We start from the raw sequence: 26,095 nt of genomic DNA, 5'->3' as shown, positions 1-26,095 counted from the left end.
TTGGGTGGTAACGTATTGCATTAGCTAACAAAGGAAGTTAAGGATTCAATGTGCACAGGCAGAGAAGAAATCCAGGTGGTCATTTGTCATTAGGGTACTGCCAATTGATTCAACTCTGCAAGCTCAGATGACAGTAGAACTTGCCCACAGAGCCTATAGGTCGCAATCTACAGGAGCAGATTGCCAGGTTTTCCTCCCACAGAGTCAGTGTGTACTAATTGCCAGTCTTTTTAGTTAGCAACTGAGTACATAACTGTTGTACCACCAAGGTCCCTGAGATGGTCACTACACATGAAAAGATGTTTGCTTTTCACAGATGGGACCATTGGAGTAGAAAAGCTAATCCAGGGGAAGAAAAGAGCAGAGGATTTAAAAGAAAGGGTCATTAAAGTGTGGAGAACTTGTGCATGAAATGGACAGAGAAGGGGACCATAACAACCAAGGACAACGCCTGGACCAAACTAGTTGTGCTCTTGTAAAGGTGCAGTGTGACATGGGATGGCATCTGACCTCTAGCTTCATAAGGGGAGGGAGAATGAAACTTAGCGGCGCGGGGCTGATGCCTGCGAGGCAGAGCTTTCACCTCTGCTAGTTCTGACACTCGGGGCACTCTGCTTCTCTGCTGGGTTTGATGATTCAATGCGATGGATGCACAGAGCTCACAGGCCATTCTCAGGATTATGGGATTTATTTTGTAAATTAAGTTTTATTGGATCTGATTTATTAAGGAGGTAACTGGTTACAGTTGGAGATCAGAAATGTTATGGTTGTAGGTTTTTGGTTAGGAGAGCTTCCTCAGCCTTGTTTGCAGGAACATCCAGGCCTCAGCCTTGTAATCTACTTGAGCAAATTTTAAAAAGCTCTTTGAGCGCTTAGTCCTGTGGTCCCTTCACATTTGCCTTGCTTGGGCCGTTAAACCCACTTGGCACATAGGTCTTGGCCTGAAAGTGCTCAGTTCTAGCTCCATAGATTGGTACCTTTCTCCTTCCTCAAGGAAACCACTCTACCAGACAGCTTCCTGCTCAGAGGCACTCAGCTTTCATGCCCATGGGTTGAGAAGTCCCTGGTTCTGCTGGCATTGCTTTCTGACAGCCTCAGCCTCACTGTCTCTAGTGTCCCAGCTCTGTCCCCTGGATCAAGGCGGTTCAGTGCTGGGATGTTGGGTCTAATGGAGGCATCATGGTCACATCTTGGACTTGCTAACTGCAAAGACAGCAATTCAAACCCACCAGTCACTCTCTGGGAGAGAGGGAAGCTTTCCCTTAAGTCTCAGAAACCCATAGGGGCAGTTGTACCCTACCTTACAGGGTCACTATGAGTCAGAATTTGCTTGATGTCTGATTTTTTTGACTTTGACATGTCACCTTTTTGCTCATTTTAAACTTAACAGAATGGTAAAACTGACCAATCCCCATCTTAGGGTTCAATATGCCTGATTTGCATGGCCCCGCCTAAAGGGACCATATACTTTATTACATTAGCAAACTAACCCTTTGGAGGACTACTAACTTCACATTTATATAGTTCTACCCCATCAATTGGTAGGAATTTACGCACAAAAACGATGTGTATAAAAGCTGTATCAAGTGATTCACTGTATGGCAGTGAAACATTTTTTCTCTGAGGAGCCCCTTGAACCTCCAACTGTAACCTGTAGAGTAGGTAGGTTTATGTAGGCTCCAGATAATGGTCACCTGTGAAGGGCTGAGTTAAACCGGATGAATCTGGAGCTCTACTTTGGGAATGTGACTGCTGGAGAAATTAATAGGAAACTGACAGAGTAGGATTTGTTGTTTAGCCAGTTTATTAGAATTTCCTCTGCTTCCCATCCTCACCCCACACCTCCACATGGTCTGGCTTGGCTTCAGGTCTTGAAATACTGGGTGTCAGTGACTGCCAGCCTTCCCTCTGCTGATTGGATTTGGTGGGCTGAGGCCTAAGGGTGCTCAGACATTTGGCCAGTACTCCTTGGAGAGCCCTGGCAAGTGGAGCCTGAGATGGGGAAGACAGACGCTTCTTATAGTGCTTGCAGTGCTGTGAGTTTGTCATGCCACCAACTTCCATCCTTGCCTTATCCATATTATGGGGACCCTTGGTCTTGGGGAGAGTGCTGTGTAGAGAGCGCTGGATCTTAGGCTGAGATCTTGGGGAGAGTCTGTTTCCAAGGGCGTCTCCCACTAGTCTTTGGGTTTGGTCAGATTGGAGCTTCCCTGTGCCTGTGGATGACACCAACCCTGCAGCCCCTCTGTGATATACCCTGGCGTTCTTGGGATAGCCTCTCTTTTGGGCTGAAAGTAGGGCTGAAGAAGCCTTGCTCAATTTTTCCCCTGAAACTGAAGCTTTAGGACTGGAGGGCACTCCTAGGTCTTGGCACTGGTTACCAGCCTTCATGTGAACACATGGCTCCTGAGCCTGGACCACCGTCCCCCTTTGCACACTCCCCACTTTGTCAGACATTTGTTTTGTTGTGTGAGGCTGGTGACAGCGGGAGACCTGGACAGTGGGAGACTGAGGCACTGTGCCCTGGGCCCTTTGGAAACTGCATCTTGAAGAGTAGGGGCCTGGGTTGGGAGGATGAGCCTGCTGTGGGGGACAGGAAAAGAGCTCCCAAGAGCCTGGAATTGTACAGCTAGCAGTGGGCGAGCTGCAAAATGATTGGCTTTGGCCAAGGGCTCTGGACTTCTGCAGGTACTTCAGCCTGAGTAATTCTCTACTCCATTGCCAGGTTTGGACTCCAGGATGTGTGGGCATCTCTGGCCTAGCCTCTTCCTGGTGCGGGGGAGTCTCTACCTTAGCACTTGGACCTGCCTCTCTTGTGAGGAGGTCAGAGTAGGTGGATTTATTCTTCAAAGTATCACCTAGAGAGGAAGGCCAGAGCATTGGCTGCAGGCGATCCCCTATAGGAGGGCTGGAGCCCTGGGGAACCTCTCTCTGCTGTACTTTTCTCCACACAAACTCCCAATCAATGTACCCTTCTGGTGGAAGGACAAAGAGTGGGCTGAAGGCTGAGACTGGAAGCTCAGTGGCCCAATAAATTTCTTTCTGCTCCACTACTTGTCCCATAGGCATATAGTCCCACGGATTTCCAGGAGACTCATTTATGTGGGACATTGACATAGAGTTTAGGGGTAGACTGAGGCTCCCACCTGGAGCACAAGAGTTTTTCTGCTCCATGACCACCCTAACAAACCCAGAATCTGACTGGATTCTCTGGAGACTGACTCCATGCAGGCCTTGGGGGAAGCTGTACCCTGGAAGCTCAGAGATCGTGGAGTTCTTTCTCCTTTCTATGCCCCCACATAGAGCCTGAGAATCAATCAGGACCCCAGTGGGGTTTACTCTGAAGGACTCGGGTTCTAGAGCAAGAGCTGGATGTGGGTTGAGGACCAGAGATTCAGGTTCAACAGGCCAGGGATTGCTGGAGTACTCAAGGTCCCGTGAAACTTCTGATCCTGGGAAGCCTTCCATAGAATTTCTTCTGTGGGACTCGAGAAGCAGGGCTAGAGGTGGACTGTGTGCAGGGCCTGGGAAATTGGAGACCCAGAGGTTCTCTCTCTGCCCCATGCTCTCGCACAAAGCTTTGGAATCAGGAAGGATTCCCTGGGAACCCATTCCTGCAGACGCTAGCAGGGAGGATGAGGGGGGGCTGAGAGATGAAAAAGGATCTGCGGAGACCCAGAGATTTTTTTTCTGTATGTCCTGTAAAGGCTCAGATCCCAATGGGACACATGCATGTCTGGTTTCATGGATTTCTGGAAAGTGTACTGAGCCTGAGTTGAGGTCCAAGTCTGTGGGCTCAAAGATCCAGGGATTTCCTGATTCTTCTTTGTCTCCTGATGGGCCCTCACATCCAGATGGATCTCCCAAGGTGCTGTCTCTATGAAGCTCTGGCTGGGGTCCTCGGGGAAAGCGGAGGACTGGTGCAGGAAACTCAGAGCCCTGAGGAGATTCTCTTTGTACGATGGTTCTCCATAAGTCCTTAGGTGGAGGAAGTCTTTCTTCAGGATTGGCTTCATGGCATTTTGAGAAAGAAACTTGGGTTTGGCAGGGGGCTGGCACCGGGGGCTTAAAAGCTTTTAGGCTCTCTCTCTGTGTTGTGCTTCTCCACTGAGTCTCATGTTCAGGTGGAATGGTCAGGGCACTTGTTCCTTGAGGATGGCAAGGGCTTGGGGCTGGAGGTCTGGAAGTCTGAGCATTCTCTCTTTGCCCCATGGCTTCCCAGGAGGCCTTAGATCCAGATAGGTTTCCTAAGGGATTAACTTCCTGGAGCTCTGTCAGGGAGGCTAGAGTTGGGCTAGGGACTAACACTGCTGACTCAGAATCTTTGACGTTCTCACTCTGCTCCATAGTTCTCGACAGCGGCTCAAGCCTAGTCAGGACTCCCAGTGGGCTAGAGGGGTACAGTGGAGAGGCAGGGCATGAATCCAGAATGAGTTGTTGAAGGCTAGGGTCCCATGGCACCCCCTGCCAAGCTTCAACAGAAGGAAGGTTCTTGGAGAAGCTAGTTCTTTGGAGTTCAGGCTGAGGGTGTTGGGCTTGATCCTTAGAGACCCTAGGGGTTTCTCTCTGTTCTAGAAGCAACTGTGCATGTGTCTCCGTGCTTGATAGGACTCCTTTGTGACCTGCAGGTAAGGGCTGACTATGGAGGGCTGGAGATAGAACTAGAGGGGGAGGTAGCTCAGGATCAGGGCTCAGCCCTTCCAGATCTTCCATTGTATGAACTTGATGGATAGGAAGCTGGGTTGTGGGGCAGGACTGGGGAAGCAGCAGATGAGATTTAGGCAGAAAGGCAAAGTTGTTGAAGAAGATGGGACCAGTAGACGATTTTAAGGGAGTGCAGCCAGCTACGTTTAGGAAGGTGGCCTCCAAGAATTCACTGTGCAGGGTGGGGAGGCCCCAGAAGAGCTGTCTTTTTCTTTGCTGCAGGCAGTTCCCTGATGCTGTTGTGTGCCTTGCAGGTAGATTGGTCAGGATCTGGAAGGGAGGGAAGGATCTGGAAGGGTGTAGGGGCTGTGTGAGCATTTGTTCTGGAGTCCCTGGTGCCTTGGGGAAGGCCTCGGAACCACAGGATGGCTGACCTGTGGTTATGGTTGGTTGTTCTTCAATAGGAACTTCTTTGGGAGGAGAATATGGCTTCAATGGACCAAGAGATCTGTCCTTTTCCACCTCTTCCTCTTCTTCCTCTTCCTCTGTTGACTTTTGCTTCCACAGCCAGTCAAGGAAAACTACATGGTACTGAAGTGGTAGGCCCTAGGAACAGAGGAAGAGGCATGAATCTAGCATGAAGCTGTTGTAGATACAAGGCTCATGAAACCCTCAGTCCCTGCTCCATATCCAGAGTCAGTAAACACACAGCCCCACGCCTATGGTCAATGGTCATGTACCCAGATCCTCATTCAGTATGAAGTCAAATACCTAGTTCACATTTGAAGGTCAGCAACCCCTCATGAGACTCTACATTAAAGATCAGTGTTTACTCACCTTCCTTTAAATCTGGTATTAATAAGCATGTATCCAGTCATATATCTAGGGCTTAGAATCACTCACTTGGGCCCACATTCATGTTGGTATGCTTCTGACCGCAGGTAGTATTAGCAGTCATTCACTCAGTCAAACATCAAAGTCAGAAGTCACCCACCTTGCTTTCCAGCTTGTCCCCAGAACAGCAGGGCTGAAACGGGGGCCATCTTCCAAGATACCACCATCTCCGGATCTGCCAAACTATGAACAGGAATAAGGTTATCAGGTTCCCAGGACTCTGGAAGCAGCTGTTCCCACAGTATCCGCAGGTTAGGGACTGGGCCAACTGGCCCCACAGAAGCCCCGCAGCTCTCTCAACTCCAACTAGGCCCTTTAGCAGCCATTCCATTTTCTTAGTGGCAGTTTACCTTGAGATCATCACTGTATCACAGAACAAAGAACTCCCATCCCCCACATCAGCCTCAGGCCTAACAGTCTCCTCCCTGAACTTAGGGCCTCTAATAAACAAGTCACAATAGAGTGAAACCTGGTACCCCCTTTTTGTCTTGATTGACAAGAAGGTCAACTTTTAGAGCTTCTATTTCCTACCTGTGATACCCCAGTCAAAAAACTTAATCTCTCAGTGCCTCACTTTTCTCATCTATAAAATGGGGAGAATATTACTTAACAACTTTTTGAGGATTAAATAAGTAAACTTATATGCTTAGAATATGCTTTGTTCATAGTTATTGTTAAGGGCTGTTGAGTTGATTCCAATTCAAAGTGACTGTTAGGCCATGTTATCTAAAGAAACAAACCCCATGACACAGCTTTATATCAAGTAATCTTATGTCAAGAATGTATTCCAATCCAGTCCAATTCAAGTTCATAAATCTGATTCAAGCCGGCCCCTTTTCAGATTCACATAGCTGCAGGCTGATGACACAGAAAGGTGAAGCAACAGACTGGTGGGTCCAGAGCCCTGTGGAGGGTACATAGCAAGGCACCAATCACTCAGGATCATGTGGCCTACATGGTGGAGACAGGCAGAGTCCCAGAAAGCAGGAAGGCAGAGGGGCAGAGAGAGAGGGAGTTTTCCAGTTTCTTATAAGAAGGCCACATCCCCAAGGAGGCATCATCAACCCCTCACTTTCATAAACATTCAAATTGACATTTAACTCGTGATGTCCCTGAATGACTACTAACTTTGGACAAATTAGTGGGTTGCCTAGAAGCTCCCAAACCCCACCAATAAGTACTGGTAAGAAATGTCCAATGCAAGTTCAGGAGTCTGCTGAGGTAAGCTTAAAAATGCAAAAGGAGCATAGGGGAAAAGCTACTATATACACACAGTTCTAGAGTGAGGTCCAGGTACTATGGCAGGGGTCAGACCCAATGCAGAGATAGATACATATGGCAGCCAACTAAAAAGGGGGTGGTGGAAAGAAATGGTAGTTGGGGAATAGGGCACTAACCCACCCAAGGGGAGGGTACTGTTTATATCTCCACAGGAGAGGGCGAGAGGAACCAGACTTCAACCCAGTGCGCCAAAATGTGAATGCAACATACCGGCATGAAGCAGGGAACTAATAAGAGAGGTTGGCAGGGCTGGTGCCAATTCCAACTACATGGACCCCCGCCCTGCAGAATAACGCACTTAAGAGGACAGCACTGAAGCTACAGCTCAGGGAGAGGGGTGAGTCTGACTAGAGCACACAGGAGCAAACGAAGAGGGAAGGAAAGTAGAACACATCTGGCCCACCAAGCCCTGAGGTCGATATTCCTGCTCAGAGAAGCCAGAGCACAGAGAGGACCATAGGCCTGGCCTCACCATGAGATACAACATCCCTCACTGACTCATAGTTCTTCCGGGGACAACGCTGGAGACAGTGTGGGAATTGTGCCTGATCTGACCCCACCACACTGGGGTAAAATACTAAGGGCGTGCAACAGAGCAGCAAGGGGAGCAAAGCATTGCAGCCCCAGGGAATAGCAAAAATAGATGTTGGGACCAGGGTGTGGCACCCCACCAGACTTGACAGTCAACAACCAATTTATAGGCTTTTCCATTTTTTTTTTGCTTTTCCTTTTTGTCTTTGTTTTCTGTTGTTTTGTTTTTCTCTTGTTTTTGTGCTTATTATTGTCTCTGCATGTCTATCTAGATAAGATAGGCAGGATAAACAATCTGAAGGAGAAAACAATGGAACTGATAGTTCCAGTAAACACGGGCGAGGGGGAATCAGGGGATAGGAAGGGGGTGCTAGCAAATTCAGGGACAAGGGAACAAGTGATCCAAAATTGATGGCAAGGAGGGCATAGGATACCTGGTGGGGCTTGATCAAGGGCAATGTAGCCGAGAGGAATTCCTGAGAGCTGAATGAAGGTTGAACATGATATTGGGACAGAGGAAAGTAAAAGGAAACAGAGTTAAGAAATAGAAGGCAAAGAACATTTATATAGATCTAAATATAGGCATGTATATATATATAATATTTTATATAATGATAGGGAAATAGATCTATGTACATATATTTATTTATATGTCGAGTATTAAGGTAGCAGACAGACATTGGGTTTCAATGTAAGAACACTTTATTCTAATAACCTGGCATTCTGTGATGCTCACCTTCCTGACACAATCACTGAAGACAAAATGGGTGCATAAACAAATGTGGTGAAGAAAGCTGATGGTGCATAGCTATTTCAAGATATAGCATCTGGGGTCTTAAAGGCTTGAAGATAAACAAGCAGCCATCTAGCTGAGTAGCAACAAAGCCCACATGGAAGAAGAACACCACAGCCTGTGTGATTAAGAGGTATCAATGGGATCAGGTACAGGCATCAAAGACCCATAACAAAAAAATCATATCAATGTGAATGAGGGGGGAGTATGGAGTGGAGACCCAAAGCCCATCTGTAGGCAACTGGATATCCCTTACAGAAGGGTCACCAGGAATTGATGAGCCAGTCAGGGTGCAGTGTAACACCGATGAAACATACAACTTTCCTCTAGTTCTGTAATGCTTCCTCCCCACCACTATCATGACCCCAATTCTACCTGACAAATCCGGCTAGACCAGATCATGTACATGTGGGTACAGCTAAGAGCTGGAAACACCGGGAATCCTGGACAGATAAACCCTTCAGGACCAATAATGAGAACAGTGATACCAGGAGGGGAAGGGGAAGGTTGGGGGAGAAAGGGGAAACCGATCACAATGATCAACATATCCCCCTTCCAGGGGAACGGACAATAATAGAAAAGTGGATGAAGGGAGAGTGGTTGGTGCAAGACATGAAAAAAATGATAAATTATCAAGAGTTCATGAGGGAGGGAAGAGGGGGAGGAATGAGCTGATACCAAGGGCTCAAGTAGAAAGAAAATGTTTTGAAAATGATGAGATATACATATGTATAAGTATGCTTGATATAATGTATATATGTATGGATTGTGGTAAGAGCTGTATGAGCCCCCCAATAAAATGATTCAAATTAAAAGAAAAAGAAATGCCTAATGCCCAGACGTCTTCCAATGTATTTGGGTCCCATTGAGGCCTGCTCTGGGGAGACATCGCCTCAAGCTCAGCCCTGTTCCCTGTCCCACCCTACCCTGCCCGTGGGGCTGATTAGAGCTTTTGAGGCCTCCTTTGAATGCTGTCTCTTCTCCTGTAAAGAAGACTATTAAGAATTGCTGACAATCATCCCAGTGGAACAGTTGGTTTGGAACACTGACTCTGAAAGGTTAATTGGAGCCTGAGGTTTATCTGAAAATGATGGATGCTGGCTTTCCCCTACATAGATTGCTAGTGGAAAAAGGAACATCAACCAAAAAGGGTTGGTCCCTTGGGTACCTAATTCAGGAGATGCTTCCCACAGGGGCAGGATTTGAGGTGTGTGAGAAGGTCCACTGCAGGTATGGAGAGGGGACAGAATTTGACCAGGTGGAGTACAGGGGGTGGCTGGGGGGTTGGCCAATGGTGGGGATCTAACATAAGGCATTGGAAGGTCGGATTGCTCGGGGAGGTGCTGGAGAAATTTTTTTCTGAGTAGCTTTTTGAGTGTTTGCCCTAGGGATTGGAGGAAAACCTCTAGCGTTTGACATGGGTTGTAAAGGAGAATTTGCCAGCATCATATGGAGCCCAGATTCTTTGGCACATTTCCTCAGCCAGGGGAGAGGATTCTGGAGAGGACTTAACCACACATCAACATAAGGGAATTGGTCAGGGTGCCCAGGCTTTCCTGCCACCACGTTCCAAACTGCTTGAGCTAGTTTGGGGTCATAGGTACCCATGTCGGGCCAACCAACACCAAAAATGGGCCACTCCAACTCACAAAGGCTCTGGAGCTTTCCAGGGCTAAGTTTAATTCCATAACCATTAGCAAATCTTGTTTTTTTTTTTTTAATAGTTCAAGGCAAATCTTGTTTTAAAAATTATCTAACACATACTGTGAGGGGTTTTGCCGGTAGAATAGGCTGGCTCCCCCCCATAGTACTGGCTCTCCTTAGAGGAGAAAGACTAGGAACACAGTGAATCAGGAGACCGAATTGGCTGAAGTTGAAGAGGACTCCTTGGAAACAAAGATCACTTACCCAACTGAACAGGCAGTCTGGGTCGTATCAGGTGGGGCAGAACCATGAAATATCTGTAACACTGAATGCATTGGCTAAAACGCACCAACAAAATAATCCAGGGGGCAGTGATTCATCAAGCTATAGACAGTGGAGGGCTAAATAGAGCATGATCCAGAAAACGTAAAGAAGGCCAACAAGGGCTTTTGAAAAGGGGTCCACTCTGCGGGGCTGTCACTGCCAGACCGAGGGCCAGGCCCAAAACAAGTGGGCCAGGAGCAAAACAGCCACGAGGAGAGCATTAGGAACAAGAAACTAAAACACTAAACTACCCTATTTACCAGATAACCAGACTTCTCAAGCAATGTCTCACTGAGAAATATGCCTGGGAGAATTAAGACCATGACCAGTCCCCTCTACAAGCCTGAACAGACAAGTCCCAGAAACCAACAGAAAACAAACTGACCTCTGGAGGTGAACCTGGTAGACTCCAAGCACAGATTTTAGCTGGGTGGCTGCCAGACCAGGTCAGTGACATTTTCCAGGGCCCTGGAATGTCTGAGGCGGCACCTCCCCTGGAGCCGCCTTCATTCTGGGGCACAGTGGCTATCTTGCTGGGGCCTCCAAAATGTTATATGCCATGAGAGATTAAAGACCACGGAAATAAAATAAAAATAGAAAAAATTGTTATGAAGAAAATAGCGCTGGGCATTCATGGAGGTCTAGACAAAGACATGTACATGCAAATATATATAGGAGGATGGGGAAATAGATCTATGTGTCTATATTTATAGGTCAAGTATTAAGGTGGCGGAAGGACCTTGGGCCTCTACTCAAACACTCCCTCAATGCATGAATACCTTCTTTTATTAAATTGGAACTCTGATGCTCACTCTCCCGACACAACGGCTGGAGTCAAAGTGGGTGAACAAGTAAATGTGGTGAAGAAAGCTGATGGTGCCCGGCTATCAAAAGAGATAGTGACTGGGGTCTTAAAGGCTTGAAGATAAACAAGCGGCCATCTAGCTCAGAAGCAACAAAGTCCACATGGAAGAACACACCAGCCTGTGTGATTGAGTGGTCCCAAAGGGATCAGTTACCAGGCATCAAAGAACAAAAAATCATATCATTGACTGCACACCTCCATGATAGGATCGCTGAAGACAAATGGGTGCATAAACAAATGTGGTGAAGAAAGCTGATGGTGCCCGGCTATCAAAAGAGATAGTGTCTGGGGTCTTAAAGGCTTGAAGGTGAACAAGCGGCCATCTAGCTCAGAAGCAAATAAGCCCACATGGAAGAAGCACACCGGCCAGTGCGATCACAAGGTGTTCAAGGGACCAGGTATAAGGCATCATGCAAAAAAAAAAAAAAAGATATTTAAGTGTGTGTATGTATGTGTATATATGTGTATATGTATATATGTATGTGTATATATGTATATATATATCATATTAAATGAAGGGGGAAGTGCAGAGTGGAGACCCAAGGCCCAAGTGTCGACCAAGGGAGATCCCCTCATAGAGGGGTTTAGGAGAGGAGATGGGTTAATTAGGGTGTGAGGTAGTATCGATGAAGAACACAGCTTTCCCCCAGATCCTGGATGCTTCCTCCCCCCAACTACCATGATCCGAATTCTACCTTGCAGGGCTGGATAGGACAGAGGCTGTACACTGGTGCATATGAGGGTTGGAGGTACAGGGAATCCAGGGTGGATGATACCTTCAGGACCAAGGGTGTGAGGGACGATGCTGGGAGAGTGGAGGGTGAGTGGGTTGGAAAGGGGGAACTGATTACAAGGATCCACATGTGACCTCTTCCTTGGGAGAGGGACAGCAGAGAAGGGGGGAAGGGAGACTCCGGATAGGGCAAGATATGACAAAATAACGATGTATAAATTACCAAGGGCATATGAGGGAGGGGGGAATGGGGAGGGAGGGGGGGGTGGAAAGAGGACCTGATGCAAGGGGCTTAAGTGGAGAGCAAATGCCTTGAGAATGATTGGGGCAGGGAATGTATGGATGTGCTTTATACAATTGATGTATGTATATGTATGGATTGTGGTAAGAGTTGTATGAGTCCCTAATAAAATGTAAAAGAAGAAAAGAGAAAAAATGATTAGGGCAAAGACTGTACAGATATGCTTTATACAATTGATGTATGTATATGTATGAACTGTGAAAAGAATTGTATGAGTCCCAATAAATTGTTAAAAAAAAAAAAAGAAAATAGCGCTTAGGGAGATCAAGGCAATACCGTACACACAATTCCCGTGTTACATTTTATTTCAGAGCATCATGCATTGTGGGCCACAAATTACCTTGGGGGCCGCATGCGGCCCTTGGGATGCCAGTTTGACACCCCTGGTCTACAGTAACATCCTGTAACAGGGTATAGTGTGTGTGTGTGTGTCAGAATATTGGAGTAGGCTGGAACATAACTATACCAACTGTATGTACGACATCCTCACAATCATTGCTATGTGTGAGCCCATTGTTGCAGCCACTGTGTCAACACATCTTGTTCAGGATCTTTCTCTTTTTTGTTGATCCCTATTTCTTCAAGCTTGCTGTCCTCCTCCAGGAACTAATCTTTCTGGATAACATGGCCACATTACTTGAGACTAAGTCTTGCTATCTTCACTTCTAAGAAGCAAGAGAATTATGGTTGTACTTTTTCCAGATTTGCTCTTTCTTCTGGCAGTCCAGGGAATATTTATTTTTCACCAACTACACAATTCAAATGCATTGTTTATTCTCCAGTCTTTCCTAATCATTGTCCAGTTTCTGCGTGCATGTAAGGCAATTGAAAATACCTTGTCTTGCACTGTATGTCCTCAAAGTATATAGGCATTTTTGCTTTATAACACTTTAAAGAGTATTTTGCAGCAGATTTACCCAAAACAATACTTTCTTGACTGCTGCTTCCATGAACCTTATTTGTAGATTCAAGTAAAATTAAATGTATGATAACAATCTCACTCTCCTCCGTTATTCATGATGTTACTTATTGGTCAAGTTGTGAGTTTAATTTCTTTATGTTGAAGTGCAATTCATACTGAAGGCTATATATAGTCTTTGATATTCATCAATAAGTGTTTCAAGTTCTCTTCAGTCTCAGGAGCTAAGTGTCATCTGCATATTGCAGGTTGTTCATGAGTCTCCAGTGCACATTCGTCATATGCCCAGTCTCTCAGATTATTGGCTCCAAAAGATAAAGCAATACTGAATAGCTAGTCTTAGCTACTTACTGTATTTACTCGTGTATAAGCCAAGTTTTTCAGTAAATTTTTAATGCAGTTTTGTGGTAAAATTAGGTGCCTTGGCTGATATTTGGGTTGGCTTAAACTTCAGCATATACGGTAATTTACAGTCTGGCAGGCTATTTGACCATGTTGTTAAATTTGCCTCTTCCTTGCCAGAGGAGATAGTAGGAGAAAAAACAGCCTGCTTCTCAAATTCTAAGAATTCTGGTTTTCTGTTCTCAAGGAATTGTTCATGGGTTTTATGGATCTTGGCCCCAAATCAAAATGGCAAACTACCCCTTGAGCCATTTTATATGCGCTCTTACGTAAGAGGACATTAATTTAATTGGGTGTTCTGGAGAAGGAGAAATGGAGATGAAGGTGACTTAAAGAAAAGGGAAATTTCTCAAGGATAGAAGCTGATCTAGGGGCTTGAGAACAGAGATGTGGCAGGGTCCTATATAGAAGTTTTCAGGACACAGCAGGAACTTGATGGGAATAACTGATTTGATAGCTGGAGGACTAAGCATTTAGCACCACAGTCTTGGGAAGTGCAGAAGATGCTGGTGCACCTACTTGGAAAAGATACTGTGGAACCACCTGTCTTTGAATGGATCATATGGGTTTGAACAATGCACATCCCATAAGCAACCATGATAGACTTAAGATGAGACTCTTGCCTCAGTTTTTTTTTTTGACAATGAGTACACCACATGAATGGAGAAAAGGGCCCCTGACTGAGATTTGATGTCTTATCGCCCTAGTAAATGGGTGTTAAGAACCACTTTTAATTTCATTTAGAAAATTAAGGCTCCTTAGTATCATGAAACAAATTTATATTCTAGCATTATTCATGTAATATTTACAATTACACATCCTTTCACCAAAGGAAAAATGGAGACATACATACACACACACAACACACAGAGCTCCCATATATATTCTTGTGGACTAATGAAATAGACAATGAAATTTCCCCACAGGTTTTTTTTTTTCACAATTAGCAAAGTTTAATTTGCTCGATTTTGGCATTTAAAGTATTCCATAACATCCTTGGCTTGAGATTTCTTTTATAAAATATTTTTTTGTTTTTAAAAATCATTTTATTGGGAGCTCTTACAAATATTATAACAGTCCATAATTCAATTAGATCAAGCATAATTGTACAATTGCTACCACCATCAGTTTCAAAATACTTCTTTTCTTCTTGAACGCTTTGATATCAGTTCTCCTTTATCACCTCCCTCCCTACCCTATCCCCAGGGACCCTTACTATTACATATTATTATTATTTTGCCATATCTTACACCATCCAGTGTATCTGTTCACCTGAAATTCCTCTATTGGTTCCCCTTGAGTGAGGTTATACAGTCCTCATTGCTATCAGCTCCCCATTCCTCCCCTTCTGTGAATCCCTACTCCTGTTTCTGTTTTTGAAAGGTTACCTCGGCTTTCCTGCATGGAATGATCTTACATACAGGTCTAATGAGATTAATGAGGTAAAAACAAAAGCCATAGTAGTGAGGGGAGGAAATATTAAAGAACTAGAGAACAGTTAATGTGGTTCATCGGTGCTATACCGCACCCTGGGTTTATCATCTCCTCCATGTGACCCTCCTGTGTTGGCTTGAGATTCTTTGCTGTCGTCCTTATCAACCATACAACTGCAACCAACCACTTTTCAGGGTTTCCCTTCTCTGTCAATTTTGCAGAGACCTACCCACTCTCCTGATTTCTTGTTGTCATCAACCGTAATGAGGTTGATCTGGTGTTGAGCGCACAGGGCTTCCACTAACTCGACATACATAGTATTCCCCACAGTTGGATGCAAACACCCAAAGAGGAGCTTGGCACTTGTCTAAGGTGTTGGCAGCTTCGTGAATTCCACGTGCTAGGCCATCGTGCATGAGGGCGGTCTTCAGCACCTCCTGTAAAGCAGTGTTGATGTCCACTACACCTCCAGCAGCAGTGCCTTCCTCGGCCGTGGTGGTGAGTTATGGGTGGGACTGAATCTTGAACGCACCAGAGCTCTGCCTCTGCACAGCCTGGCGGTGACAGGGAAAGAGCACCTCACAGTTTTTGAAGCAACCTTGTATATTAACAGGAGCCCCGGTAGTGCAGTGGTTATGTATTGGGCTGGGATCCACAATGTTGGCAGTTCAAAACCACCAGAAAATCCAGGGACTGGGCTTTCTACTCCTGTAAACAGTTCCAGTCTGGGAAACTCACAGGGGTTGCTATGAGTTAACATTGATCATGATGACAGTGAGTAGCTGCGGCACACACACACACAGTATTCAAAAAGCTCATGGAAAAATTCCATTACCTCCCAATTCCATTTTCTACAAACTTTTGGAAGATGCCTTGTGTAGAGTGGGCTATCTCAGAAGACAGAGCTACAGATAGAGAACCCCTGCAAGCAATCATTTAGATGTACACATGAAAGAAAGTAAAATCCAATGAGACTTTCTTACATACTGTGAACCTGTTATTAGGAGGGACCAATTCCTGAGGAAGGACAGTGTGCTTGGTAGAGGATCAATGTAAAAGAAGACAGCCTTCATTCATACGGACTGACACAGTAGCTTTGACAATGGGCTCAAAGATAGCAACAATCTTGAGGATGGAGTGGGACTGGGCGGTGTTTGTTCTGTTGCGCATGGAGTCACCAAGAGCTAAAACTGACTCCAAGGCACATAACAATCAGATAAAGGCTTGTGGCAAAGAATTTCTGTATGAGTTTAAACGATTGTCAATCAGTAATGTTTACTTAGGAAATAAAAGAGCAAGGGGAACCGAATACATGAACAAAAAAATGACTTTTTAAAAGTACTTCTCTTAAGGATGTCATGAGGACTACACAAGTCTTTGCCTAGCCCCAGAACAACTGATTGCTCACATACTTACTTTTGCCACATTGTAAGCAATGACTGTGCTGACACAAATCCTGTCCTCTCTTCCCCCCCTCTCCCTGTACATGGGAGCTTTCCATGTTCAGCCTCAGACCTGCAAATAAAAAAGACCTGCAATGTGAGCCAAGAGGCAGCGAACAGATGACACTGTCAAGTAAGTCTGTGTGGCTTTTACTCCTCATGCCTCAGTGGACAGAGGGTCAATAGGGCTAGCCACACTAGGACTTAGAGGGGACTGTCTCAATATAGTCCCGCCTGAATCTGGAGACTATCTAGACATAGTCTCCTAGGATCATTCAGAGACAGAGATGGGGTGGGGGAAGATACAGAGCAAAACATTTTTTAATGAAGAAAATAGAAATCCATTAGTCTTTTCTCCATTTGTTTATAGTCATACTTCTTTCTCCCATCTTTAGTTAAAGCACCTAGCTACCTTGCATACTGATATTACAATATATATTCTCTACCTTCCAGGAAAAAAAAGAAATGATTGAATGCATGGTTGTGTATACCCTTCTTTCAGCAGTAAAATACCTTATTACTTGGTCACCGGGTGTTAATACACTCATATCTACCCCCTTTCCCTATTCGGTCATTAAGTCCTAGGTTAAAGAAGATCCAGAAAAATCCTAGACTGTTCAAGAAAATAGCTATAAAATCTATTTAAATAGTTACAATTCAGGTAAAAGACGAGAGGTAAAAATCAAAATGCTATTCTATATATTAGATGCTACCAACAAATGATTATGTATTGTAAAAGCCTCAGGAAGAACACAGAGCCAATTAAAAACAGCCAGACATAAAAAAAAAAAAAAAAAGAAAAAGTAAAATCCAACAGGCTTCTAAAGTGAGATGGCATGGACTCATAACTGAATTATTCAGGAGTCGGGCTGGCTTCAGGTATCAGTGTTGATGCAGGGACTAATTAATGTCATCAAAATGCAATTTCCATTTCTTGGCTCCCTGTCTTCTGTGCTCCCTTCCTTCTGAGGCTTTGTGGAGGAGCAGAAGGCTCTGGGTAGTGTAAACAGCACCCATGCCTGCTAGCCCCCCCAAATTTGAGTCCTCTCAGAGGTGCCTTGGAAAAAGACCTGGCATTCTACTTCTGAGAAGCCAGTCATGGAAATCCCTGTGGAATCCAGTTCTACGCAGACTCGTGTAGAGTTGTCATGAGCCAGTCAGGCTGATGGTAACTGGTATGCAGTAGATTCTAAGGGAGTTGAATATGTGGTGTCTTGCTGACAATAACCAAACCCCAAGCCCACGGCCAGTAAGTCGATTCCTGCCCACAGCGACCCTATTCCTATAAGACAGAGTGGAACAGTTCCTCAGGGTTCCCAAGCCTGTAAATCTTTTTTTAAAAAAAAACATTTTAGGATAGGACAGAGGCTGTACACTGATACATATGAGGGCTGGAGGTACAGGGAATCCAGGGTGGATGATACCTTCAGGACCAAGGGTGTGAGGGATGATGCTGGGAGGATCCACATGTGACCTCAAGGATCCACATGTGACCTCTTCCCTGGGAGAGGGACAGCAGAGAAGGGGGGAAGGGAGACTCCGGATAGGGCAAGATATGACAAAATAACGATGTATAAATTACCAAGGGCACATGAGGGAGGGGGGAAAGGGGAGGGAGGGGAAAATAAAAAGGAGGACCTGATGCCAGGGGCTTAAGTGGAGAGCAAATGCCTTGAGAATGATTGGGGCAGGGAATGTATGGATGTGCTTTATACAATTGATGTATGTATATGTATGGATGGTGATAAGAGTTGTATGAGACCCTAATAAAATGTAAAAAAAAGAAAAGAGGAGAAAAAAATGATTAGGGCAAAGACTGTACAGATGTGCTTTATACAATTGATGTATGTATATGTATGAACTGTGATAAGAATTGTATGAGCACCTAATAAATTGTTAAAATTAATTAAAAAAAAAATAAAACAAACATTTTATTAGGGACTCATGCAACTCTTATCACACATCTGTACATTCTTTGCCCTCATCATTTTCAAAGCATTTGCTCTCCACTTAAGCCCTTTGCATCAAGTCCTCCTTTTTCCCCTCCCTCCCCGCTCCCCCTCCCTTATGAGCCCTTGATAATTTATAAATTATTATTTTGTCATATTTTGCCCTGTCCAGCATCTCCCTTCACCCTCTTTTCTGTTGTCCGTCCCCCAGGGAGGAGATCACATGTAGATCCTTGTAATCGGTTCCCTCTTTCCAACCCACTCACCCTCTACCCTCCCCGTATCCCCCCTCACACCCCTGGTCCTGAAGGGATCATCCGCCCTGGATTCCCGTGCCTCTAGCTCCTATCTGCACCACTGTACATCCTCTGCTCTATCCAGACTTGCAAGGCTGTAAATCTTTATCGAAGCAGACTGCCTCATTCTCCTGTGGAGGGGCTGCTGGGTTCAAACTGCTCATCTTTTGGTTAGCAGCCCAATACTTTAGTGCTGACAGTACTCCCAATAAACGCTTCATTGTGCCTTGTGGGACCGCCAGTCAGTTTACATGTCCACGCCCGAACTACTCACAGTGAGCAGGGGAAGAAACTGGTTTTTTTCTGACCAGCCTGAGTTACATACACCCTTATAGTAAAAATGTTGAGGGGAGACCACTTCACATGCGCATGAGCTAAGACTAAATTAGAATTGTCATGGTTCCCCAGAGTACATAGGTAAAAACTTTTTCCAGAAAGGGCCTAGATATTGAGCATCAACACAGATGTCTACTACAGCACTCTCTGACTCTCCTGAATTGTTTTCTTTGTTTTATGCCATTGCCCATTAAGGATCTGAAGCTGAGGTTAAAAGATGAACGCAGATTCTCTGTAGGCTAGGGGAAGGGCTACATGGGATCCAGGACAGGAATAGTGAAGAGATGGAATATTCATGAGGATACAGCACAAAATATCCTGGACTTCCAATTCCTAGACATACTCATCTCAGAATCCTTTGGCCTCTGTTCCAGTCTTGCTATAGTCACCTGCTAAGTCTATTTTTTTCTGAAATAATAGTCTGGCATCTCACTCTCTGACTTCAACTTTCAGGTTTGCCTTAAGATGGCAATTCTTCAACATTATATAGTCCATCTTTCCACTTTCTCCCTATTAATGTGCAATCACTTGTCTTCATTTCCATTTTTTCATGGTCCATTACTTAATCAGCATCTTTAAAAAATCATTTTATTGGGGCTCATATAACTCATCACAATCCACACATGCATCCATTGTGTCAAGCACATTTCTGTTTGTTGCCATCATCATTTTCAAAACAATTTCTTTGAGCCCTTGGTATCAGCTTCTCATCTTCCTCCATCCCTCCCTCACGAACCCTTGATAATTTAGAAAGTATTATTTTTCATGTCTTACACTAACTGATGTCTCCCTTCACTGATGTCCACCTTTCTATTGTCTGTCCCCCTGGAAGGGGGTTATATGTAGATCAGTGTGACCTGCTTCCCCTTTCTCCTCGCATCTTCTCTTTACCCTCCTGGTATGACTACTCTCATTATTGGTCCTGAGGGGTTTATCTGTCCTGGATTCCCTGTGTTTCCAGCTCTGATCTGTACCCGTGTACATGCTCTGGTCTAGCTGGATTTGTAAGGTAGAATTGGGGTCGTGATAGTGGGCGGGTGGGGGGAGGGAGGAAGCATTAAAGAAATAGAGGAAAGTTGTACATTTCATCAGTGCTGTATAACACCCCAACGGGCTCATTTCCTCCCCATGAATCAGCATCTTAAACAATAATCATACCCATTCTTTCATCATCCCTTTTGGAAAAGTTCCAACTCTCTACCTCTGCCAGACCTGTGCTTTAGTGGAAAGTGTTCCCGCCTGATTGTATAAAATTACACATATGAACATGTTGGTGTCACTATAAACTAGCCAAAGGTCTGCAACTGATGGTCATTTATTTATTAATTCCAGATACTTATTAAGTGCCAGCTATGTGCTAGGAGCTATCCTAAGTACTTGGTACTTAAAATAATCAAAACAGACAACACTCCTAATCCTGTTTCCTTAGTTTTAAGTCTCTACTATTCTACTTAAAACCAATACAGACCTTTCCATTTTCCCCAAACTTCTCCCTCTGCCCCCCAGCAGATGCGTCATACTCCCACCTCCCAGTGGAACTAGAAACCACCACTAGGGAAATTTTCATTTTCAAAATTGTTGCATCCACCCCTCCTTTCCCTCCTTCCGGTTACTGTGAAAACGATGCCATCTGAGTGGCCTTCCTTGACTCTCCCAAGCAGGGATCAAGCAGGGATAAGTGTTCTTATTTCCCCCTCACAGCATTTTCCACACCAGGTTGTAACTTGTGTCTTCATTATCCGACTTGTCAAAGGGACCTTGTTCACCCTGTTCACTGTTGCAATCTGAGCCTCTGGTAAGTATGCGGTGGGTTGGGTCTCGGGAGAGAGGCCCCGCCCAGCGCGCCCTGGGGCGTGGCCTGCGCTGAAGGGGCGTGGCCTGAACGGACCTCCCTCAGGTTCCTCAGCAGGCTCGGTCGCCCGCTATGAGCCCGGGACGCTGAAGCCGGGTTCTTTCTCTTCCCTTTGGGAAGAACCGAGGCTTTAAACTCACGGTGGCGATCCTGAGGGGTCCTTCCGAGTCCCCTGTTGCGGGGTTCACCTCAGCGTTTGGCCACCTTGGCTGGTGGAGCCTTCGGGAGCGGCCCCGAGGCCGGGGCTTCGCTCCTTCCGGAGTTGTTCCTCTGCACCCCGGCCCCTTCTCCGTAGGGGTGCTGAGGCGAGGACGTGGCAGGCGGCCCAGCTTCAGGTGCCACGCGGGCCGCGTGTCCCGAGAAGGCAGTGCCCCGGGCAGAAGGACTGGTGAGCGTAGGGAGCCTCCGACCGTGAGGGGTCCCTGCGGGCCCATGGGTGGCCAGTGCCCCATCGGCGGGGCGGGGCGGGGTGGGGCGGGGGCGGGCTCCCGGGAGAAGCCGAGAGCTGTGGGCGTGGCCAGGCTGGGGAGCGGGACAGGGCGGGGCCACTGCCCTTCCAGGCTCAGGACTGGCTCCTTCCTGTGTTTATCACGGGCTATTGTGTGTCAGGTCCCGTGTCCGCCAGATTCCACTAGAGGTGGACTGACATACTGTTTGTTCCTTTGTTTTTTAAACAGATCCCCACCCATGATAAAGTACATAATAAATAGGGGGGGACTTTATTTATTTTCCTTTTCTTTCTTTTTTTTAAAAGAAGTTTCTTTGTCTTTTATTTAATGTTTGGCTCCATAACATTACAAACGTGTGCAGTGAATGTGCGGGAGAACAGGATCTCATAGCATGCACACCAAGTTAACCAATGCCTCATTGATAAAATTAATCCTTATGCTGCCTCATTCCCTGTTCACCACAAGGCACTCCCCACCCTCCCAGCCACGTGTCTGTCAGTCAGTCTCACCACTTTCTAGAGGCAGTGCAAACTCAGTGCATACAGATGGCAGCGTTAAACTGCCCAGCTTGTCCATCTTCCAGGATTCTTTGAAGGGCCTGAGAGAGATGCCAGAAACCTCCTGTAATGGTCTCTCCCCCAAACTGCAGGGCAGCCTGAGAGAAGTTAGCTTTTCAATGAGAGGAAAACAAACGATGATGTGAGCTTCCACCAAGAAGAGTGTCAACATCAAATGCCTCAGGAGGCGCTTGTAAAAACAGAGGAAGCCCTTTCTAAAAATTACCCACGTTTTACATATTCAACAAAAGTAGCCAGGAAGCACAGACTGTGTTACCATGGTATTTGAAAGAAAGATTATGCCAAACTATTATCTCTTTGTGGTTTCACTTATCAAGACTCAGGGTTGATTGAGCTCAGCAGGGGTTTGTCCTTTGGAGTCTTTCTCCACCACCCCCCCCCAGCTTATTCTTGTGAATTGGGTGAAGATTTATGAGTAAAATCAGTTTTCTGTTCTTTTTTGTTTTTGAAAATCAGTTTTCCATTCAACAATTCAACACCTGTTGTTTCATGTCATTGATTGCCACGAACTTTTAATCTCAAAATAGCATTTTGATGTATTTCTTTTGGATTTGCTATTCATAGTTTTACATTGGTTGAGTCATATGTATGATTTCTTAAAGGTATCAAAACACAGTATTTTTGTCACAAATGTTTTCTGTTGTTGTAAATTCTTCCTAATACTATTTTAATGATCATGATGCTCTATGAAGCAGATGTTGTTAATGTTAGATGCCATGGTGGCCCTATGCACAATAGAATGAAAAACTGTCTATCCTAAGCTATCTTCACAACCATTGTCATTGCCTGAGTCCATTGTTGCAGGCTCTGTGTCACTCCATCTCTTTAATGGTCTTCCTCCTTCTAGCTGCCCCTCCACTTTATCAAGCATGCTGTCCTCTTCCAGGGGCGGGTCTCCATTCTCATTTCTAAGGAGCATTCTAGTTGTACTTCTTCCAACATGGGTTTGTTTATTCCCTGAGAGACTGTAGACTAGAGGTGTCCTGTTGGCATGGCTGAGAAGAAGCACTGCAGACAAAAGGACTACACGCTTCATGTTTTTAAATCCTGACTTGTTACCTCTTCGCTACCCTATTAAGTCTTCATGATCCTGAGTACTGTCTCTGAGTCTGTGTGGCCATTGCAGTGCATTATCGAACCCTGCAGAGTAGAGGACCCCTGGTGGTATAGTGGTTATGAGTTGGGATGTGCTCCAAAGGCCAGCAGTTGGCACCAGTCACTCCGTGGGAGTAGACTGGGTTTTATACTCCCATAAAGAGTTACAGTCTCAGAATCTCACAGGGGCAGTTCTACCCTGTTCTGTAGGATTGCTATGAGTTCATCATCAACTTGATGGCAGTGAGTTTTTGGTCACAGAGAAGGAGAGTGTCATGTGAGAGACAGTTGATATCAGAATAGGATGAAGAGGGATGCAAGGTGGAGTAAAACCATGTCTGACCCCTGTGTTTGTGGACATAGGTGACATAGGTGTGGAATTAATTGGGCTCTCCCCACGGATGCCAGAGGAGGTCAGATGTGGTCCCCATACCTCCACACCTTTGAGGCCTTCTCAGGGGACCTCAAAAAATTTCTTGAAAATTGGAATGAAAAGACCATGGACTTTTCCCCACAAATGTTTTAAAGACCCTTTGTGTGTGTGTGTGTGTGTGTGTGTGTGTGTGTGTGTAGATCCCCATAGAGTGTGATTCTACTCTGTACAAATGGGGTTGCCATGATTTGGAATCAATTCGAAGCTACACAACAAGAACAGCATGTTTCCTAGGCTTCCTGTAGTATAAGGGACCTCCACCAGCCGATTGGCCTTTACTTTTTCAGCTTTTGAATTCCTTGGGTGCATTTGTTATTTTAGTAATAGAGGAATGCTCGTACTTTCCCCCAAACTCCCACTTTGGTCCAGTGCTGCCATGGTTTTGCTGGTCATGATTTTGATTTCTGTGTCTGGAATGACCTTACCATTTTTCTCAAACTGGATGATTCTTGACTATCCTTCTAACACAACTCAGGCATCATCTCTTCAGGGAGTCTACCTTGAAGGCCCCAAATTGGCTAAGTGCCCCTTCTTTCAGCTCTTCTTCCTCATGTTATAGGCAGAAATGTCTAGTCTTTACCATTAAGTATTAGCTGTGGGTTTTTCATAAATCACCTTTACGATGTTGAAGAAGTCCTTTTCTATTCCTAATTCATCCAGTACTCTTATCATGAAAAGGTATTGGATTTTGTGAGTTTTGTCCCTTTCATTGTATGATTTTCAAATATTGAACCCCTCTTGTGTTCTTGAGGTCACACTCAATCACAGAGTCAACCGAGGCTATAGCATTGAGACAATGAAACAGAATAGAAGGGTCCGAGGCCTGCTGCCACATCCCTTTTCACCCTGTGCTGACACCACATCCTTCCCATGACACTCTACTAATCCTCTGGGCTCAGTAATTTGTTGCAGTGGCCCCACAGAACTCTTCAACGATACTCGCTTTTTCCCAAAGCCCAGGAGGTTCAATGGTGGAGTACTTGGCTGCCAAACAAAATCTTCATGATTCTAACACACCAGTGACTGTAGTGGAGATAAGACCTGTCGATCTGCTCCCATAAGCATTACAGCCTAGGAAACCCTATGAGGCAGAGCTACCTTGTCCATGGGGTTGCCATGAGTCTGAGTTGACCTGATGGAGATTGGTTTTACCTAATGCAATGTGCCTTTTGATCTCTTGACTACTGCTTCCGTGAGCATCGATTGTGCTTCCAAGCAAGACAACATCCTTGACAACTTCCATCTTTTTGCCATTGATCATGATGCTACCTATTGGTCCAGTTGTGAGGATGCTGATCTTCCTTACATTGAGCTGTCCTCCACACTGAAGGCTGCAATCCCTGATCTTCATCAGCAAGGGCTACCCTTCTGTCTCACTTTTAGCAAGCAAGGTTGGATCATCTGCATACTGTATATTGTTAATAAGCCTTCTTCCAATCCTGATGCCACATTCTCCTTCATGTAAGCCAGCTTCTTTGATAATTTGCTTAGCATACAAGTTGAGCAAGTATGATGAGAGAATACAACCCTCATGCACACCTTTCCTGATTTTAAGTCATGCAGTATTCCCTTGTTCTGTTCACACAGCTTCCTCTTGATTCATGTACAGGTTCCTCATGAACACAATGAAGTGTTCAGAATTCCCATTATTCTCAACATTATCCACAGTTTATTATGGTCCACACAGTTGAATGCCTTTGCATAGTCAATGAAACACAAGTAAACACATTTCTGGTATTCTCTGCTTTAAGCCAAGATCCATCTGATATCTTTTGTTCCATGTCCTCTTTTGAATTTGGTCTGAGCTTCTGGGAGTTCCCTGTCAATGTACTGCTGCAACCATTGCTGGTTGTACTTGGCTGACTGACTGGAAGAGATGCATGTTTATGCCCATTCCAAAGAAATATGACTCAACAGACTGCTCAAACCGCACAATGATATAATTTGATATCACATGCAAGTAAAATTTTGCTTACGATCACCCAACAACGAACGGTTGCAGCAAAGAACTATGATTTAAAAAGAAACAAATCAATTGAGAACCACATGCAAGAAAATTCTTGTGGAGATTTTCAAAGAAAGAAAAATAGAAAATATTTTAATTCATATTAAACATGTGCTGTTTTGGAGAAGGAGCACAGAGTTTCATTACTTCAATGTAGAAAATCTTAAGATTCATGTATAATGAATGTCGTCAACTTGCCTAGAGAGGGGAGAATGAGAACTGAGTCTCAACTTCTTACTCCTTTCTTAACGTCTTGCCTTGGTGAAGAGGGGAGAAGAAGAGTGAAGCGGAAGCATTTGTGGGCAAGACTGTTTATTTAGTCCTGTGCTCTCCTTTCCATAGGACCCAGGGTCACAGTCTCTGAGGAGGCCAGATGCCAGTCTGTCTCCCAGAAAATAAAGACATCGGAAGGAAATCAGAAAAATGAGGGGTGAGCGGGGAGGGAGGGGAAAAAAAAGAGGACCTGATGCAAAGGGCTTAAGTGGAGAGCAAATGCTTTGAAAATGATTGGGGCAGGGAATGTACGGATGTGCTTTATACAATTGATGTATGTATATGTATGGATTGTGATAAGAGTTGTATGAGCCCCTAATAAAATGTAAAAAAAGAAAAGAAAAAAAAGAAAATGATGAGGGCAAAGAATGTACAGATGTGCTTTATACAATTGATGTATGTATATGTATGGATTGTGATAAGAGTTGTATGAGCAGGTTTTTCTTTTAGGTTATTTTGTTGCTGTAGTTGAGACTACACACAGCAAAATAGATACCAATTCAATAGTTTGCACATGTACAATTTCGTGACGGCAACTACACTCCTTGGGTTGTGCAAGTGTTCTCACCTGCTGTTGTTGAGTTGTTCCTTCGTGTGAACATAAACTTACTGTTGCTTCGGT

General features: G+C 45.0%; 1 protein-coding gene across 3 annotated transcripts; it reads right to left on the bottom strand.

The window, feature by feature from the left end:
* Positions 1–1,770: 1,770 nt before the first annotated feature.
* On the bottom strand, positions 1,771–21,088 carry SPATA31G1 (SPATA31 subfamily G member 1). 3 transcript variants are annotated; one of them, XM_075560079.1, is made up of 4 exons: positions 20,781–21,088; positions 16,182–16,280; positions 5,639–5,721; positions 1,772–5,250 (listed from the first exon to the last, which is right to left on the bottom strand). In XM_075560079.1, the coding sequence occupies exons 2-4, from the start codon at positions 16,264–16,266 to the stop codon at positions 1,807–1,809; spliced, it is 3,612 nt and encodes a 1,203-aa protein (XP_075416194.1). In that variant the 5' UTR covers positions 16,267–16,280; positions 20,781–21,088; the 3' UTR covers positions 1,772–1,806. The 3 variants fall into 3 exon arrangements, with proteins under 3 accessions (XP_075416193.1, XP_075416194.1, XP_075416195.1); XM_075560080.1 differs by lacking the exons at positions 16,182–16,280; positions 20,781–21,088 and adding exons at positions 10,052–10,104; positions 10,497–10,674; XM_075560078.1 differs by lacking the exons at positions 16,182–16,280; positions 20,781–21,088 and having other exon boundaries at positions 1,771–5,250; positions 5,639–6,285.
* Positions 21,089–26,095: the final 5,007 nt, after the last annotated feature.

The sequence above is a fragment of the Tenrec ecaudatus genome, chromosome 10, assembly GCF_050624435.1.
Source record: "Tenrec ecaudatus isolate mTenEca1 chromosome 10, mTenEca1.hap1, whole genome shotgun sequence".
Classification (NCBI taxonomy): domain Eukaryota; kingdom Metazoa; phylum Chordata; class Mammalia; order Afrosoricida; family Tenrecidae; genus Tenrec; species Tenrec ecaudatus.
This window is presented reverse-complemented; position numbering and strand designations above follow the sequence as displayed.